Raw genomic sequence first — 20,140 nt, 5'->3', positions numbered from 1 at the left:
TGATATTTTTGGAAAAACAACTGGTACTAAGGATGGGGTATTATGAAAATGAGATTTGGTCCTCTTTCTATGCCAGTGATACATTGTGTGCATGGAGATTTAATGCGTAGCCAAACAAATGCAAAATCATGTGACCAAGCCACCAGGAGTGGCAAAACGCGTCAGCAGTTTGCTTTTGCCTCCCGTTTAAATATCTGGGTACATTTTGGCATTAACGATTTTAACCATGGATTAATAAAATAAACATCTTTTGTAAACTGAACATTGATGTGCTTGATGTGAATTTGACTGCTCGAGTTATTTATCACTACAGCTGTGTGTACGACTCAACACCGATGGTAGATTTGTGATTCTAAGAATCTATATATCACACGACCCGCAGTAGCGGCCGTGTAGTTATGGTTAAGTTGCTAAACTCATAGGAAGACCAGTTTTTCGGCGGCTTATAACTTTGCTCCCCCTGGAAGAATCGTCACCAAACTTTGCAAACGAAGTATATGTCCGGCTCTGAATTATTCTGCCAAGTTGGGTGCGGTTTTGTGCGTGGGGCAAAGTTATAGGGGGGGGTCCCAAAAATATTTCTTTTCCCATAGACTGAATGGGGAAAAACTTTGTGCACGGCTACAAGCCAAACAGCTGGATGGATTTTCACCAAATTTGGGGCAGGAGTGGCCAGAAAGCGTGCTTTTGTGTGTTTGGTGGAAATCCAACCAGTACTTTTGTTGCAAAGAACTGAAATACACATCCGAAACAATGAGTGATATCTGGGTCCGCTCTGCGGAGCCATTTTCCTGTTCGCTCCGTGGACAGAAGTATCATTGGCTTGCGGTGCGGCGTGCTGTAGGAGTACTTTGGCTGGTGGTTGGCTGGAGGGAAGCGTGCTGTGCGTCAACATTTTTTGGGAACCACTACCATGGTGTATCGGAGGACAGTGCGACGGCAGAATGTTCTGGAAAATGTACCGTACAGCATGTGTTGCGGCAAGAAGGGAGGGAACGGGTGGGGGAGTGAGAAGTGGTTTATGTGACATGTACATAGGTGGAAGAAGACGGAGGAGTACCTGCAGTATTCATGCATATTGCGCTAATTCGCGGATACCTAGACAGGCAAGTACTTTGTGTGGTGATTAGAGGCAGCTGTCGCAACGGCCTGAGATTCTGTCGTGACCTGTTTGCAGCGACCACTTTTCGTGGTGTGGTGGCAGGTGAATTTCAGAAGGGGAGTGAATTGCACATGACATAGGTTGGGTGGGAGCGCGGGTGGCTGTGCTCTGCGGATGGAATGCGGTAGTTGGGGACATGGTGGCATGCATGGGTGAATGAAGTAATGGTGGGTCTGTGGAAGGATTAGACTATTGGGTGCATGGCCAAAGGCCGTAGGCTGTAGGGCATGCACTCAAGAGCATAGGGCTTCAGCATACCCACCGCAGCAACGTATGGCTGACTCTGCATCAAGTAGAGGGTGGTGCTTGCATAGTGTGGTGTGTGTAGATTGGTTGGTGTAGGGCCAGTGTTGCGAACAGAATGTGGATAGGTTAGCAGTGACACAATACTTTGTGAATGGAAGTGGGTACGCCCATAGTATGAGTGAATGAGCACAGGGGTGCAGTAGACCGTGCTTTCTTTCTACATTATGGTAACTGTTGCAATTTGTTGCTGCATAGCTGCATGGCGGTGCGCAGGTTTGGTAGGAACGCTGGTAGCAGTGGTGTGTATGTGGTTTGTTGTAGTTGGTGACATGCATGGTGGCATTAAGTTGCAGTGGGTGTGTTCAAGGCCTAGAGTATTGGGTGCATGGCCGAAGGCCATAGGCAAGAGCCTAGGACTTGAGGACACCCACAGCAGTAATGCATTTTTTACTTTGCATCAGTTAGAGGGTGGTGACCTGTAATGAATGGTTGTGGAGCACATTTCAGACACCATAGAGCAGCAGAGGTGAGCTGCCATGCGTGTATGTTTGGTTTCGCAGGTGAGGTCACTGTTATAAGATGGTTTTTGATGTGTGGTTGGCGATGGTGCGGTGAAAATTCATGCAGTGTGGGCACTGGGTGCAGTGTTTGCATACTGTCATTATGGAAGAGGGTATGGTTGAAGTGCAGCTTATATGTGCTTGGTTACTATTCTGTGTGCAGATTTGTTGAAGTGGGCCCAGTGTTGTGAAAATGTTGTGGTTTGGTTGGCAGTGACACAATACTTTGTAAATGGCTTTGGGTGGGGGGGTGGCGGCGGTGGTATGTTTGTGGATTCTGCTAACTGCAACCTGTTTTCCTGAATGGGTGTTTTATGGTATGGAGGAGTTGGGGTGAAGTGCCGCTACCTGCGTATGTTGTGTTTGTGCATAATGTTAGCTGGCCAGATGAGCGCATGCATGTATCCAGTGTTGTGCTGAGTGTGGGCAAGGGTGGACTGTTGTGTGCATGGCCAAAGGTGTGCTGGGTGCGCCTCAGGATCTTTGTGGATGCTGAAATAGTGCATCCTTTAGCAGAGGTTTCTGGTGGAGGGGCTTTCGAAGCAAAGGCACTGTGCACTGAGAATGTTTAACTGTAAATATGGAGTGGTGTACAGAAATGATAGTGTGCAATGCAGAGTTTCAGTATGTGCTTGGTGCATGCGTGTTTGAAAATTTCACAGCAGCCAATGAGGGAGTGTTGGAAAAATGGCAGTGCAAAGGGAAGAAGCATTGTCTGCTTTACTGGGGCGTGGCCCTCGCTGTAGCTAGGCAAGCGCACATGCCACATCCGGCCCTTTTGAGCTGAGCATGGAGCCTTCGAAAATGGAACTGTGGGAATTCTCCGATGAGGTGTCGAGGGTGTGGTTCACAGGAAGGGGCGGTGACATATTTACCCAAACTTCGATGCAGTGAGGTTGGCAAAGATGGACAGACGCCGAGTGCTGAAGCTTTGATACTGACTTTCAGTTGGAAGGAGTGCAGGCTTTTTGGGGCACAGTGTATAAGTGGGGTTTCGGGTGCATGGATTTCCTTTGCACATGTGTGGCCTCTGTCAGTACTGTTGATGTGGCGGTCGTGCATTTTGGAGCACCACATTTGGGGTACATGTCGTGCTCACGTTTGGTCCCGCACATAAAGAAGTTGTTGACAGCAGTGATGCAGATGTTTCCCTCTGCCAAGGTGATTTTCTCATCGATAAAACCAAGAGGATCATGGGACCAGGTCGGTGTAATTTGTCCACAGCCAGAGGTCGGGAGATGTTGGATAAACAGAAGCATGTGTGACTTTGTGCAGTGCTGGGATGTTCTGCACCGACTATGAAAGCATTAATAACCAGCAAGATTTCCAGTGGTTCCAAGGAAATGGTATTTTTCTGATTTCCATTGACAATGGTGTTTTCTTTGCCACTCTGCATGAAGCGTTGCAGAGAATCCTGTAGAAATGTAAGAGAAGCGTTCATCTTCAGTCGAGAGAAATGTCAGGAGGAGAAGTAAACAGACAGTTGGCAAAAGAGAGAACTAAAAAAAATGCATGATCGCACATACATAACAAAATTTTGAGACCGTACTAACGACACATTCCCCCACCCTGGGGGTGGCCTGGGGCCCAGATTACATGGTGGGGTAGGAAACCACTGCACAATCATTTTTAGGCAGGAAGTGAGCAGGGGAGGGGAAAAAGAAGCAGCACATGGAAAGGTTTTGAGGTGCTTCCAGACCCTAAAATGGTTCTCAAGTTCCAGGGAGGCAGAGAGCCTGTTTGAGAGGGAGGCCCCAGCAGAAGAAAGACATCTACCATCAACTGGTTGCGTGTAGAAGCAACTGACCCTGAGGGAGTAGGAGGCGGCTGAGGGATGAGCTGGAGCAAGCAGATATTTAGGAAGTGAGAGTGCAAGGTATTGAGGTCCCAGGGACCAGAAGGCCTTCTGCATAATGCACAGGGCTTTCATTTTATTCTTCGCAGCCACTGGGAGCTATTGCAGAAATTTTAGTCGAGCAGAGATACGATCTGTGGCATTCAGCCCAAGGACAAGTTGCGCAGTCCTCTTATGGATGAGTTGCTGAGGGCGCAGTGTGGAAGCTGGCAAATTTAAAAAGAGGCCGCAGCAATAGTGCAGCATACAAAGAACCACAGCCATGCACACACTGACCTTTTGGGAACTGACTTTAGGTTGGTAAAATACATTCAGTGGTGGCTTTGGTGCCAGCTTTTTGCGATTTATGTAGAAGGTGGGTTAGTGGGGAACACATTCGTAGCATTGTCGGAAGGAAAGAAGACAGTTCCTGTTTTGCAAATACACTGTATGTTATGGGTAAATGAAAATGTTGCAAGCAAATACCATTAAATTGCCACTTCATGGTAGGAGATGGGAGGAAAACCAGTATGCTTTTCAAACACGTAATGGACGCTTAGAGGCAGATATCGTGCGCAGAGGCACTTATAACAGAGTTGTAAACATACTGCCCAAACATTTTTCATACCTTTCTTTTGTGGGGATCGGTGCTCATGTGGATGAATGTGCATGCACAAATTGTGCAATGTTTGACTGAACTTTCCACTGGACGTGCTTTCCAATAACTGCACACTTGCAGGCTGATTTTGTAACGGTACATATGACGTCTTGTGGAGAACTGACCATGTTAGATGCTTACGTCTTGGATGGCATTGGTGGATCCGTGTGCGACTACTTAACAATACCCAATAAGGATGCGGTGGGAAGAGGATAGTGGAAAGGCAAGGAGTGTTTTTGCTTTACTGGCACATGCCACAATCTGCGCTTCTCACCATGCTGGCCAATGGAAATGGAACTGTGGGAATTATCCAATCAGGTGGTCAGAATGTGCATCGTAGGAAAGGGTGGCCATATTTTGTTTCATTACTCTGTGTAGTGAGGCTGGCAGAGGTGGCGAGATGCACAATTTTCATAGTGGATGATCCCTTTGTGCTAAATCCGCTCCAGTATGCCGTGGAAAGAGGCTTTAATGGCAATTTGAATTTGGAGGAAGTGGAGGCTTTGTGGTGCGGCGTCGCTGTCCGTGCTTTCGACCATTTGCTTGCAGAATGTCGATGAGTGGCCCCTTTCGCTACTGTACACGTTGTGGTTGTGAACTAAGGAGCATTGCTTTTGGGTACCAAAGCTTGTTCAAGTGTGTACCTTCAACTCAAAAAGATGATGAAAGCAGTGAAGCGCATGTTTCCCACTTCAAAGGTGCTTTTCTCATGTATACCACCAAGTCCAGTATACAACTATTCCAATGATTGTTGTCGGGAGCCAGAGGTCTGAATGCGTCTTATCAACAGAAGCATGCATAACTTCTTGCGTGCTGCTGGGATGTTCTCCTGTGAGAATTACAACATCGGTTATCGATATGTGCACCTTCTCAATGGAAATGACATTTCATTGTCGCCCAGTGACAATCACATTTTGTTTTCCATTCTACAGGCTGCACTGAAGACGCTATTGTAAGAATGTGAGACGAAGTGCAACAAATACACGTATAAAAACCCCCCAAATTTTTTTTTTAAAAATATTTATTTACAATTTAACCACAAGAATACATCAATCACATAGCAAATACAAAAAATTGTTTATATAGAAGCACCTCTAGAAAAAAAATACAAACAGTTCTTTTGAGAGCCAGCGCTACAAACGACATCCCCTACCCTGGTTGACATTTATTCCCCTACTCCTGCACGCCCACACTTGGAAAAGTCTGCGGACATCGCGACAGTTGCAGGGTTGAACGTGTGACATATGCCCCTTTTGCACATGGCCGCCATACATTTGGGTCTATGGAGGACACTTGATTGGTCAACAAGGTTTCTGGGTGTGGAGTGCACACACAGACTGTGGTAACGGTATATGTGTCGAGTAAAATGCAGAGGGTGCGCAAATGGCTGTGTGTTGCACGAGCCTCTGCATATGCTTTGTGGGGGGAGTTCTACATACATTACTTCCCAGTGAATGCTCATTGTGGATTTGTACGCGTATGGAGTACCTCTCCTAGTGTCCTCTCTAGGGTGTTGATTGCCCTGCCAGGTTTTTTGCCCCCAGTCCTGCCGGGATTCCTCCTCTCAGGGCCCCTCCACATGCCCCATTTCCCCCAGTTCAGCCATCATTGAGAGTGCAGCGGCGCCTGTTGTGCCCCCTCGGCTCTCACTGGGAGTCTTCTTAGGGTAGCCTCTTGATCCCCCTGGCCCCAACTCCTGGCCTCCTTCAGCTGCCTCCTGGAGCCCTCTCACTGTGTGACTTCATGTGTGAGTGGCATGCTTGCTTCCAGCTCCTCCTCTCTGGCGCTCCTCCGCTCTGGGTTCCCCATTGCTACTCTGCTGCAGTCCGCGGGACTTCCCAAGGGAGCCGCCTGGGTTCTCGCTGTGCTTCTTGCGGGACCTCCTATCCCCGCCTCGTCCTCCGGTGTCACTTCTGGCCCAACATGGAGTGCAACTGTTTTAGCCCGTCCCCTACTGTTTCCTGGCCTCGCGGCCCGCCTCACTGCCCGAGCGGGCCTCCCGCTTCGGGACTCTGTTCTCCCTTGCCACAGGCTGTGGCCACATCTTACTTGGCACAACGGTGCTGCTACCGCTTCGCTGCCCGAGGACCCCATCAGCATGGGTCCCGGGCACCCAAATCCGCAATAACTCCCACTTGTACAGAACATGGGCCGGAGCACGCAATCGGGCGTCCACCATGTCTGCGCCCCCTGGTGGCCGTCAGGCTTTAGTTGGATATGAGCCAGGAGCATAACCAGAAGGGCTGATGCCTTGTGTTCATATGCAAATGTCTTTTCTCCTGTGCCATGGCTATCTTCAGAGGAAATTAACATGGAATGTCATATTTGTTGACAGTGCTCTTGACCATGACTGCTGTGCAGGTACATCCTGGTCTAGGCAGCTAATAAGAAGCTAAACAGAAGATGGCATACAGAATTGCCTACTGCGGATTTGAATAGGTGAAATCTTTAGATAGACTAGCAATAGTGTCAGGGACTCTGTACCAAATTTACTGGAAATACAATGCGTATAAGTGATGTAAACCATGTAGTTAAGATTTTCTTTCCTGACTACGGATGGCTTGACTGTCTTGCTCTCTTTTTCAACTTCTCTTGCAGGTGGCATTTATCCAAAAGCAGGAGTTGGTGGCTCAGTCACCAGTATCAAGGCTGACTTTAAATGTCAGATCGCTAATGATCGCTAATTCTTTCCATCGCTAGTATTACATTACAGCTTTTGCACTGATTTGCCTTTTCTCTAACTGCTATCTATGGAAGATGGGATTCTCTCATCACCCCAACTTGCCTGCTGCTCCCACCAGGAACAGCTGCAATTTACCCACATCATCCGCAGTGATCGTCACAACACCCCCTTATTTTGATGCTCTCCCGCACACCACCAACTGCCATTTGCCCCTCTTGCCCAGTTGTCCTTTCATTACTTGTACAGCTACAGCTTGACTTACCAAGGATTTCATATCAATGGAAAAACATGTTGCCAATATCATTGCTATATATATATATATATATATATATATATATATATATATATATATATATATATATATATATATATATATATATATATATATATATATATAAATGTCAACAGTCATAAACAGCTGCCACTAAGGCAGCTATCATAATTGTAATCCCATACAATTAATTTAATTATAAGCCAGGACTTCTGTACTTGGAAAGCAGACGACACACGCAGGCTGAAGCTGTCAAACTAAGGTATAGAGAAAGGTTTTGGTTTAGTCTTTTGTCAGTATTGGGGAAAATAATAACAGTTTCAAGCAAAGTTCCCATGTTCACATCTAAACAATGGAGTTGCTCTTTAGGAGCAAGCCCAGGTTTGTGACCTGGGCTTGATTTTCTGATATGCTACTGCCAATGGCTGTTATATGCAAGTAGAAACTGCTTGATTTGCTAAGGCACTAGCTGTAGGAAGTTTGTCAAGTGAAATATAATGCAACAAAACTGGAATGTTTTCTTTAGATCAGAACATTCTTTAATACATTAAGTAGTTTGATAGATCTCCCGATGACCCCCGACATCTTGTTACCAACATTATAAACACTACCCCTTGTAGGGACTGTTCATCAAAATTATTTTAATATGTGATGTCATCAGTGATGTCATCAATTACATTTGTGATGTCATCTTTCATGTACTAGGCATTTGTCTTCGCAGTGCATGGCGGTGGCGCCAGTTATGGCTCCTTAGCTTACCATAACTGGAGAATTTCTGGGAGTTTTCGAATTTAGCAAAAATTGTGTCCAATTTAGAAAGCTTCCACTTAAATCTCTGCCATTCCCCACCTTCTAGCATAATTTGTAACACTTTTTTGTGTTTGCCTAGGTTTGCGAACATCTAATGTCACAGCAGACTTTCCGGACCATGTCACGTGACCATGTGTACGCAAACGCATCCGCACTTCGTGAACGGGTCCGTGCTTTGTGAACAGTTCGGAACTGCATTTTTTAGAGCTCATCTAGGAACTTTGAACTTCAAAATGCACCCTTGCACCGCTCCTACACCTACTCTTACACACAGCACTTACTTCGAAGAGTATTTGGAAAACTGCTATTTATTTTAAAAATAGCATCAGCTATTGCCATCCCTCCTCCCCAAGAGCCACCACCAGCTGCTGGTCCTACACAACGAAATAAGCGCAATACTTCAAAAGACAATTAAGTAGACCAGGAAGATGAGGTAGAAGAAGTGCCTACCTCTAGCACCCATAGATAATCATGGGTGCGGCAGTTCTTTACCACTTGTGGAAATATACCAAAGGCTAAAGCTACGAAAGTGCAATGCACTGAGTGCAACGTTGTACTCCGTCGCAGACAACCTGGGCAGTACTCATACGGGACCGCCTCCATGCGGCGCCACCCCAAATTTAACCACCGCAATGCTCTCGGAAAGGCTGTTCCTTTCTTAGCAAGTAGTAGGCTGTCTTCCTCTATCTCATCTTCCTCAACCAATGCTGTAACCACACAGCCTACTTCTGTGGGATACAAATCCCGGTTTATAGTGATTGCATCGAATACCCTAGCATCTAAAAAAAAACAACGAAAAAAAGCATTGAATGCATTTTTTTTATGGGGTCCCACCAACCCCCGTTCTTTTACCCCTTAAAACCCATTATAATTAAAATAAAACCTTTACCTTTGAAAAAAATGCATTCAATGCTTTTTTTTCGATGCATTTATTTCGATGTTTTTGGCATTCAGTGCTTTGTATTCAATGCAATGACTGGGTACCAAAATCCCACAAGCTATCTTGCAAGTGATAAAACAGGCTGTTGATCCATATCTTTTGAAAACAACAGTACTCTGTATATACTGCAACACAACCACTCTGCAAGGGGGAGCAGTTTCGAAGTGCTTTTGAAGCTGTTATTAAGGAGCATGAGAAACACTGCCCTCTACCTTTTGATTTAACACACATACACACACGCACACATCTTCCCCTGTCCACCTGCCCCTCTATATCTGTGGTTGATGCCCCTTCAGTCATTTCCCTCCCCACCTTACTTTCTGGCATCTCCTGCAAACAAATAAAAATGAAAGAACATAATAAAAGGTTCCTTTCACAGTTAAAAAATAGAACAAAATTAATCAGTTTATAAACTCATCTACTTTACATTTTTCAAGTAGTTAGATTCATCAAATCAAGATTCTCCAACATTCCCATTAGCATGTTATACTATGCTAATGGCAATAATGGAAAATTGTAGACTAGAGAAAAAGAACAAAGCACAAACACATTTCTGACCGAAATTCTTCTCTCTAGTATACAATAAACACCATAATCCATTCCACGGTCTCCGCAATCCCCTGTCTAGCCCATGCCTTATTAGAAAACCCGGATTGCACATGCACAATATCACACAAGACAGCCCTACTTATTTTACTGTTATGTTTGTAACACTCCCTCATTGCCTGCTTTACACCATTCACATATAACCACCAATCACTTAAAAAAACCTCTACATTTAGCCTATCAACGTATTAAACTTGTACCCGCCAACTGCCACTTAACAATGTTCTACACATCTTTTGCATCTACATTTCCTATACTTATACCAAAAGATTCTACATAGTACTCCCATAAATGCACAAATGCATTGTACAGTGACAGAAATGCATAAATAAAAGGGGCAGTACGGATGGGCAATTGCTCATGGAGCCCAGGAGGGAAGTGCCAAGGGATGCCAAGGTGGGAGGCCACTAGCTAACGGCTGTAACACAGGAGTCCCAAGAGTGGGCTGCATCTTACCCATAAAGTCCTTTTAACGTTTTTTTTTTGTCAATTGAATATGTTTTCATAAGTGAAAATGTTTCATAATGTTACATCACTGTATATAAATTATTAATAATTCCTCTTTGAACATATATAAAATAACTATAAACCTTCAACAGCGCATATTTATGTGAGTCGTTATCAGCAGCGCATACCACAATAGGCAAATCCCAGAGTAGACATTTTTCCTTACTGAAGGCCAAGCCCTCTGCCCACGGCAGAACAAGTTATATCACAATTTTTTGTACTTACGTTTCGACAATTTCAAAAAACAGGACAGATTTCCAAAATCATCCTTTCAAGTCCTTGCTCATGCTCCTCACGCAAGTTTGCTGCAATCCCGTCCAGCACTCCAGGCTGCAGCCGCAAGCACAATTTTATTTCCCATTTAAATCTAGAGCTTTGGCCATGCTGTATGCCCCAATAAGTAAATCAGAGTAGATATTTGTCCTTACCGAAGGCCAGGAACCATTGTCCATACACCAAACTTATATCACAATTTTTTGTGCTCACATTTGGACACTTTGGAAAAATGTCATGTTTTAGTAACATAAATATGTTTTTCCAATTATAAAATTGGAAAGGGAAGATTGTGCACACAGTTGAGAAGGTACTTTGGATGGTGATGATATGCATCTTGTATTTGTACTCCCCGGAATATCTCCCACCAGAAAGTCCTGGTTCCCCCTTAGAATATGTGCAATACCACTTATTAACCACCAGGCATATGCAGAAAGTAAGTTTGTTTGGCAAAAAATGTTTTCCTGCGGAATCCACCTTAATTTTGTGTCTAAAATCGAATAATACTCAACAGATTAGACCTCAAAGATGGCATTCTATCACAGGCCTGATCATTCAGATGAGCCTCTCTTAGCAGTACAGCCCTTGATTGTCTACTCTGATTTCAGGGCAGAAGGAGACTGAAGATAACCCCCAGAATTTCGGAAGTCTAAACTTTTGGTGGGTCAGGTTAGTGGGGATGCAGTGAAGGTGGGCAGGCTTACAAAAAGGGCAGTCTGATGGCTCTTGCATCAATATTTTTTATATGGTTGAGGCAATAGGTTCCTTTTTTGTAGGCCTCTCTGACTGCTGTAGTATAGCTGAGCAATTGTTTTATACTGATGAATCCTTAGAGATTACTATGTTCTCACCCCATGACAATTTATTTCCATTTGAGCTTCTGCAGTCTGTTCTTTTTTAATGAAAATTCACAGCACACTGCCTATTAAGGGATCCTTCTTCATAGGACATATATCTGGTCCATTCTCCATGGTCTCGTTGATACATTTTCTTTTACCCTTCCTACTTCAGCTCTATCAGGGCTCGTAGACAAGCTTCTAAAACATGCGGGGGGCGTGGCTAGCCGGCCATGTAAGAGGCTGGTAGACTCCGGAGCTCCTGATGATTCGTCTTACATCCGGCAGATACCTGCCTTCCCTGCCACAAAATCCTTGCCCAGAAGATAGGATTGCGCAGGGGAAGGCGAGCGGCGTGCAATGCGCGCCACAGAAATGGAATCCGCTTCCTGCATAATAATTGAATCGAGGTTGGAACTTTCTGCATGGACCCAGGAGCGCCACCCAAAATGGCCGCTGTGCCCCAGAACAAAGGATTCGGCAATGGAGACTGGCAGAGAGGTGCGGCGGCGCCCTGCGGCGGTACACCACGGACCCGTGGGTGAGGGACTCCCGCACGGGGACCGCACTGCGCTACAGCTGGTTTGCGCACAGTTGGCGCAGATCCAGTGCCTGGACACTTCCAAGCCCGGAATGACGCCGATATGATCGGGGTGACGGTGTCGGATGGAGCCGCTGTTTGGTGCGACTGAGGCGGTTTGCCCCCGTGATCCGACGAGGGATGTGCAGCCTTGGGATATGGCCGGAAACCGCCACTTCATTGCACGGGTCCCTGCACCGGCGAGCCGAGCACTTCGGAAACTCTGCCATGCCCGTTGTGGAGAGCGGTCGCCGGAGACCGTAAGGAGGAGGAAGGGCGCAGGCCAGCGCTGGTACTCTACGCTGCTGAAGGTGGGCTGAGGACCGCCGGCGCAACACGAGACTCTGGGCTCCGGCTGGCAGTGTCGCGCGGGGCCCGAGACCAACCCCCCCTCTCACCGCTGGTGCAGCTGTTGCTCGCGGGGGGTGTGTGGGACCTAAGGAGCCTTGCTGGAAGCGAGGCATGCACCGCCTGGCCCATGGTACGGCCGGAGCACCACAGAACTGACACCCCCGCTGCTCCATCAGCTGGAGCAGGCAGTTAGCAACACGGGTTGGATGAAACACCCCTCCAAGCTAAAGAGGACTATGTTATCCCTTGGTGGCCTGCCACGGGGCATATGACACAAGTGACACAATAAATCTGGCTGCGGGCACACAGGAGACGACACAAGGAGGCCCTTCTGGATTTCGGTGCTGGGGAGCCATTTCTGCCATAGTAACCACAACAGCAGACTAAACTTGGGCTCAGAGAGCAGCCCAGTGGTGCTGCGTCCCTGGTCAGACCGGCACCTACACAGATCCGGTGCCTACATAGATCGGAGTATACCCCCATAGACAAGGAAGGGGGAGGCTTGGACGCACCCTGCCCCCACGGAGCATTGTACCAGGGTTGCCCTCTCAGGTGATATCGCCGGGGGTGGGGACACTAACTTGGGTGCAAAGAGGGGAACAGGGGGAGCAACACAACCTTCAACATCGGACGTTGCGAAGCAATGGGACTGATCTGAAAGGCATTAAGTTGTACGTGCCCGAAGAAGGCCATTCTCATGGAGGCGGACCACTGGGCCACCCACACTCTTGGGACCGGGCCGCAGTCAGTAGCAATTCACTGCTGTGCCTGGAACGGGGAGCTTCCCCCCTCAGTACAGTCTCAAACATGACGACCAAGCTAAGCAAAACCAAAGGGAAACAGTCCACAATGGAAGACTACGCAAAGACCCTGCAACTTACAGAGGGGGGCAGGAGCAAGGACAGAGGCACCCAGTTCGACTCGTCACCAGTGAGGGACGACCGGCAGATCCTGGAAGCCATAGCGGACCTAGAGGCGGCGTGGGAAACGAAACTGGAAGCCGCCATGTGCTCGCTGAAGGTGGCGCTGGAATCCAAAATGGATACGGTGCAGATAGACCTGAACCTCCTTAGACAAGACATGAGGGCAATAGCTGACCGCACAGGAGAACTGGAGAAAGGAGTAGAGGCCAACACAGCGGCTTGCGCCATACACGCTTCGGAGATCCGCACGTTGCGACAGCAGGTGGGCAACCTGGAGAGTAGAGTGGAAGAGGCAGAAGAGTGCGAAGGAACCATATACGTATCGTGGGGCTTCCTGAAGGGGAAGAGGGAACAAACCCCACGGAATACGTTGAATCCCTGCTCCTGCAAGAGATCTAAGGGGGCACACTGTCTCGGGGATTTGCAGTGGAGAGGGCGCACAGAGCCCTGACTAGGAGACCCCCCCTCGGAAGCCCACCCGAGACCCATCATCGCTAAAATATTAAACTACCGCGACAGGGAACGGATACTGGAATACTTCCGCAAGGGCGGCACAATCCAGAGGGCATCCGCCTCAATAACAGCATACCCCGACTACACTCTCCAGGTACAACGAAGGAGACTCCATTTTGGTGCAGTTAAGAGGAGGCTACGGGAATCGGGCCGCAGGTACATGCTGATGTACCCAGCGAGACTGAAGATATTTCACAAGAACAGAACGCTGTTTTTTGACACCCCAGAAGAGGCGTCTGATTGGCTGGATGCACAAAATTGCCCGGAAGGAATGGAAGACCAGAAAGGAAGCAGCGCGGAGAAATGACGCTGCGTCCTGGCGAGCAAGGTGCCGTATAAAGATGCAACAATGGGACTTGATTATAGTCGTGCTAGATAACAGGAAGGGAGAGTATGATGATGCATGACAGGAGTAGAAGAGCACCCGACCACAGACCCCCTTAGATAGGTTAGTGTGGTTACCAGTAGTGCGGTAACCTCCTGTTGGGTGCCCGGTACCGGTGTAGCTGGACAGGGCCAAATGTGGGATCGCCTGAGATCCAGGGATGGAGCTGGGCAATTGTTGGGGTTGGGAGGGGAGGGAGTTTGTAGTGGTAGTGGTTAGGGAATGAGCATGTACCTGCTGGCCTCTGTGCGTAGTCCAAGATGAGCATTCTCGGGCTGGGAATACTGGAGGGAGGGAAAGGAGGAGAGACTGGAAAGGGGATGGGTGACCTTAGAATGATAACCTGGAACGTTAGGGGGCTCAATACTTATCTGAAGAGGAATAAAGTGATGATGTACCTGAGGAGGCAAAGAATAGGCATAGCCTTGTTGCAAGAGACCCACCTCACGAAGGAGAGACAGGAGGTAATTAAAAAAAAAAAGTGGAATGGCACTACTGTGGGTGCCACCTACTCAGCATATGCCAGAGGGGTGATAATATGGGTTGCACCTCAGGTGCCTCTTCAGATACTACAGACAGTGGTAGAGACAGATGGGAGGATGGTGGCGCTTCGGGGACTCTTGGAAAACAGGGAAATAAGTATCATAAATACGTACGCCCCTAATCAAGACACAGTGACCTACTACAAAATGCTATATGGGAAGATTAGCCCCCTCGCGAACGAGTTGTTCGTTTGGGTTCGTTTGGGGGGGATTTTAACTGCACGCTAGACCCTAAACTATATAGATCTGATACGAAATTCGATAAACCCACACCCGCAGCGAGAGCTGTACGGGCCCTCCTGAGGGATTTTGGGCTTAAAGACACGTGGAGGCAGCAGCACCTGACAGCAAGACACTACTTCCACTACACGGCCCCACACAACCTTTACACTAGGTTGGATTACATGTTCACCACCCACAGAATAACTAGGGAGGTGGTGGGCTCAGAATATAAAGCCAGGATACTGTCTGATCACTCCCCCATGGTCCTGGAGGGGCGGCAAGAGCCAGAGTCCCCACATGGAGACTCAGAGCTGAGGCCCTGAGAGATGCTTCCTTCCGGGAGGACCTACGGGAGGAGATAATTAGCTATTTTGAACTAAACACTGGGAGCGTGGACTCGGAAGGGACCCTGTGGGAGGCCTTCAAGGTGGTAATCAGGGGGGGTGGCCATTTCCAAATCTAAAGGGCTCCAGAGAGATATAGAGCGGGAGTTGCAGGACATTGAAAAGAGATTGGAAATAATAATGGAGAAAGAGGGGACCTCGCAAGAACAAGCGGAAGGGGCGAGCCAGCTGCAATTGGCAGGCGGAGAGTTATGGGACAGACTCAGTAACCTGAATTATAAGAAATATATCGAAAGGCAACATTCCGGAGGGGACAAACCAGGGAGGCTGCTTGCGTGGCTATATGAAAACGAGGAACATAGGCCAGCAATTAGGTAGATAGTGGGGGAGGCTGGGCAGGTCTGCAATACCCAGGAAATGGTGAACGAGAGATTCCTCGAACTTTACAAACAACTCTATGCAGACGCGGGGGAGGACATGGAAAGCGAAACTCATGAGGTCCTAGAAGCTATAGGATTGCCCCAACTGAGCACAGAAGACGGAAGCCCCAGTTACGCTGGAGGAACTAAAGGCAGTGGTGACGCATTTACCTACGTGTAAAGCCCCAGGCATGAACTGGCTCCTCAGCGAGTTTTATAAAACATACTGACAAGAGATCCTTTCTTCACTGCTGGCCATGTTGAATGATGCATATGAGAGTGGAAGACTGCCAGAATCCCGAGAAAGGCGATGATCATTCCCCTCCTTAAGCCAGGCAAGCCCTGCGCGGACTGCGGGTCGTACAGACCACTGTCCATGCTGAACCAAGACAGTAAGATCCTTACAACAGTACTTGCAAATAGACTTCACCCAATGATAAACAAATTAATACACCCAGACCAAAAAGGCTATGTCCCGGGTAGGAGCATATCCGATAATCACAAGAGGCTCCATCATATTATAGAGCAGGCAGAGGGTGACCCAGACGAAATAGCAGTAGTCTCATCGGACGCAGTCACAGCATTTGATTCGGTCCGATGGTCATGGCTGATGGCGGCTCTAAAGGGATTCGGGTTGGGATCTGGGTACTTGCGGTGGGTGAAGATGCTTTACAGCTCCCCCACGGGCAGAGTACGAATGGGGAAGATCATATCAGAGAGCTGGCATTTAAGCAGAGGTACGAGGCAGGGCTGTCCATGGTCACCAATGTTGTATATACTAGCACTCGAGCCCCTGGCTATCTATCTCAGACAACAGTACGGAGAGATAGGGGTGCGCACCAAAGGGGCACCGCACCTAATATTGCTATATGCAGACGACATGCTTATATACCTGCGCTACCCGGAGGAGAACCTGCAATACATCTTAGAAGTGATGGAATGCTATGCAGCCTTCTCCAGGATAATGGTTAACCCCAATAAATCAACCTTGTTTCCCTTGGGCAAATACAAAGGCACTCCACGGACAAACTTGCCCACTCTACAGATGGCTTGGCAGACTGAAACGTTTAGATACCTGGGGATTAACATCTATCATACAGTCGCGGCGGAGCACAAACATAACACAGAGAAAGCTGTTAAAAATAGCATGGAATTCTGGGCCAAACTACCCCTGACAATGGTAGGGAGGGCGGCCCTGTTGAAGATGGTGGTCCTGCCCAGGCTACTCCACTTCTTTACAAACATCCCATACATGGTGCCTAGGCGCTTCTTTACTAAACTGCATAGCTTGTGTAGGGGCTTCCTGTGGCATAACACAAGAAACAGAGTGGCCCTGTGGAAACTACAGAACGCATATGATAGAGGGGGGATTAAGTTTCCAAACTTCGAGATATACCACTTAGCGGCGCAACTACAATATGTAGCCAGGTGGCTGGCGGAAGACGAGACGGCAGAGTCCAGGCTGCTGAGGGAGGGGAGCGCCCCTTATTTCTTACGAGAACTAATATGGCTACCCAAATCAGAGATGAAAGGGAGACCAGAGTTGCTGACACTGGGCTGGGAGATCTGGCGCAAAGCGTGCCGGTCCTTGTGTGGCCCGGCCCTGTGTTCCCCGCAGGCGCCTCTCATGGCGCTATGCAGGGAAGATGCCGAGCTCAGAAGAATGATACGTAAATATTGGGAGCCAGTGGGCCTAGCCACTCTGGGGGACATCTGGCAGGATGGGGAGGCCATAGATTTCCAAACATTAGTAGACGGAACCGGGGTACAGCTAGGACAGCACATCACATATAATAGGATAGTCAAAAAAGTGAAAGAAACATGGTTTGAAATTGTGCTGTCGGAGCTACCGGATATGGCTATCGAAACAATGTATGACATCTCAGAGGCGGGGCACGAAATATCCAGGATATATGAACTAGTTATGTCAAGAGTGGGAAAGGAGCTGCTCGAACTAAGGCGAGACTGGGAGGAGGAGGCAGGAGAAGCCATGCAAGACGGGCAATGGGAGAGGGCCCAAAGATACCACAAGAAGGTGTCTAGAAATGCCAGGTTACAACAAATACAGCTATATGTCACTCATAGAGCATATATGACCCCTCATATGATAGCGAAATTTGGAAATACAGAGGTACAAAAAAGCCCTAAGTGTGGAGAGGAGAGAGCCAGTATGATCCACATGTTCTGGGCATGCCCGGAGGTCGGGAAGTTTTGGGGGGAAGTAAAACTCAAGTTGCCCGAGAAGGGGATCAAATTAAACACAGAATCCATATATGCATGTATGCTAGGGGGATTTACCAGGCCTCACAATTTGAAACATGTATGCAAACTCAAAGGCTTGGCATACATCCTGGGTAAGAGGAGAATCGCCATGAGCTGGAAAGCCGCTCACAGACCTAGAGTGGAGAGGTGGTGGGAGGATCTCCTTAAGTGGGCAGACGCGGAGACTATGGCATGGCACGAGGCGGCTAGCAAAGGGGAGGGTGAAGAAGTGGGACCACTGATGGAATGGAGACAAATGATAGCCTTGCTGTATGGGTGCACCCGAAGTGACCCCAGCGACAAGGATCTGCCAGAGAACCATGATGAGGACTGACCCTGAGCAACAAAACCGGAGGTACAAAGGGGAGTGCTCGAATTTAAAGGGGAGGGAGGGGGGAAGACATTAAAGAGACAAACATGTAATGCATATTGTGATACACATGTAACTGTAAATGTCGGGAGTGTAAGTTATATGTTGTTTGTGGAAATGAATAAAATCTATTAAAAAAAAGCTTCTAAAACATGCTTTTTAATCTTTTAAAACAGATGAGACCAGTGTCTACTCTCAGCCAGTATGTGTTTTTCCAGGTTTATATTTGGATTTAAACCTATATATGTGACTTGCAGCTACTCTCGACCATTATGTTTTTCCACGTTTACATTTTAATTTGGTTTGACGGGTCTATTCTGTATTTTCTAGGTCCTGAATGAAATGGAGGATGTAAGATCTGAAGCAGAGCTCTTAAAGAAGCAACTGTCTAGTGAACGACTTACTATTAAAAATCTAGAGACTTTGTTGGCTACGAACAGAGAAAAAGAGTTTCAGAATCATTTAAGCTCCCATGAGAAGGATTCAGAAATTCAGCTTCTCAAAGATAAACTTACCCTATGTGAGAGCAAACTGTGAGTTAAAAAGAAAGTGTGATTGCACTCATGTGAATGGTTTATGTACTGTATTGTATCCATTTTCATTAGCTAATTAATGTACAGAATGTTCTATTTAAAGTTTTTTGGACTGTTAGTAAACTATAAATTACTAATTATGTTTGTCACCTTTTCATTATTTAAATGAAAAGGCTATAAAGGAACAATGGAAAAGGACCAATTGGCTGCTGCTAATGCTCTTCATAGGCATAGGTCCAATCGTAAACAGAATTGACATAATATCTATCTCAAACCACACTTAATTTCTGTTTTTCATATGGCATGCTTCTATTAGAGGAACATTTCTTGTGAAATGCCAGGATGTGTAGCTTTTTGTTCCAAGTAGTGTTAGAATGGGATGTTTGGTTCTATGTTGTTTTGGCAAAGTAAATTACTCCGTGATAATTTACCTTGACAAAAATCACTTCAAATGTGTTTGTTTATTAATGGGGGATTCCACCAACACCCTCATTCACCCCTCCACCCTCCCTACCTCCCCCATATCCCTGAACCCTTAAGACACATTCATATTTAATTCCCCAACAAAGTGATTTTTGTCAAAGTAAATTACCACAGAGTAATTTACTTTGGCAAAAAACTATATATTTTGCAGATGCCTTCTCTGCAGTTGAGGGGTGGGGCGGGGGGCAGGAAAAATATAAGACACTTGAATAGGAAAATATCAGCACTTTTGAGGCAACCGCATAAAGCTTTACTTAGCTACCAGATAACTTTTGCAAGTTGCGCATTTCCTTCAACACAATCACCATCAGCTTCTTTGAAAGGGAGGATCTTTATGTGCAGTGCGTCAACTGATTTTCTTCAGTTTTCAATGTTTTGCAGGTTGAGCAGGAGGATTTCTAAATACTTTACACTTTAAGCTTGTTGTCACTCTTGTTGACTCCCTTTTCCCAGGTTTTAATATGTTTACAGGTTTTTTGTTTTTCTGCCGAATTCACCTTGGATATCAAGACATATATTCTGCCTCCTTTTTCTTGGGTGAACAGCATTCCCGAAACTGTTTGTACCCTGCAGATGATTCAGTCATCTGACATAATTGAACTTTCTGAATTGGAAAAGGCCTTCACCAGGTTCCTGTGATATTGTTGATGGCTTGGATTTTGAAAAGCAGTACTGAGAGCACTGCACAGAAAAATGTGCTGGCTTGTTGAAACAAAGCAGGAACAATTACCATCTGTTTTATGGGTTTTAACACCAAAGTAGTCAGGGTCCCTATTTAAGCCATAAACCTGTCCAGTTCCTTTTATGAGGCCCAATTATTTGCTATC

At 46.9% G+C, this 20,140-nt stretch overlaps 1 protein-coding gene across 2 annotated transcripts in view; it reads left to right on the top strand.

Moving 5' to 3' along the window:
- Window positions 1-20,140, top strand: part of CEP135 (centrosomal protein 135) — a 642,577-nt gene that overhangs the window by 446,560 nt on the left and 175,877 nt on the right. For both annotated transcript variants that reach the window (XM_069631620.1, XM_069631621.1), the window contains exon 23: window positions 18,628-18,830. In XM_069631620.1, the coding sequence (XP_069487721.1) occupies window positions 18,628-18,830 (203 nt within the window). The remainder of the gene's footprint in view (window positions 1-18,627; window positions 18,831-20,140) is intronic.

The sequence above is a fragment of the Ambystoma mexicanum genome, chromosome 6q (assembly GCF_040938575.1).
Source record: "Ambystoma mexicanum isolate Mex_15411 chromosome 6q, UKY_AmexF1_1, whole genome shotgun sequence".
Classification (NCBI taxonomy): Eukaryota; Metazoa; Chordata; class Amphibia; order Caudata; family Ambystomatidae; genus Ambystoma; species Ambystoma mexicanum.
The sequence above is the reverse complement of the archived record's forward strand: the minus strand, read 5'-3'. Positions and strand labels throughout refer to the sequence as shown.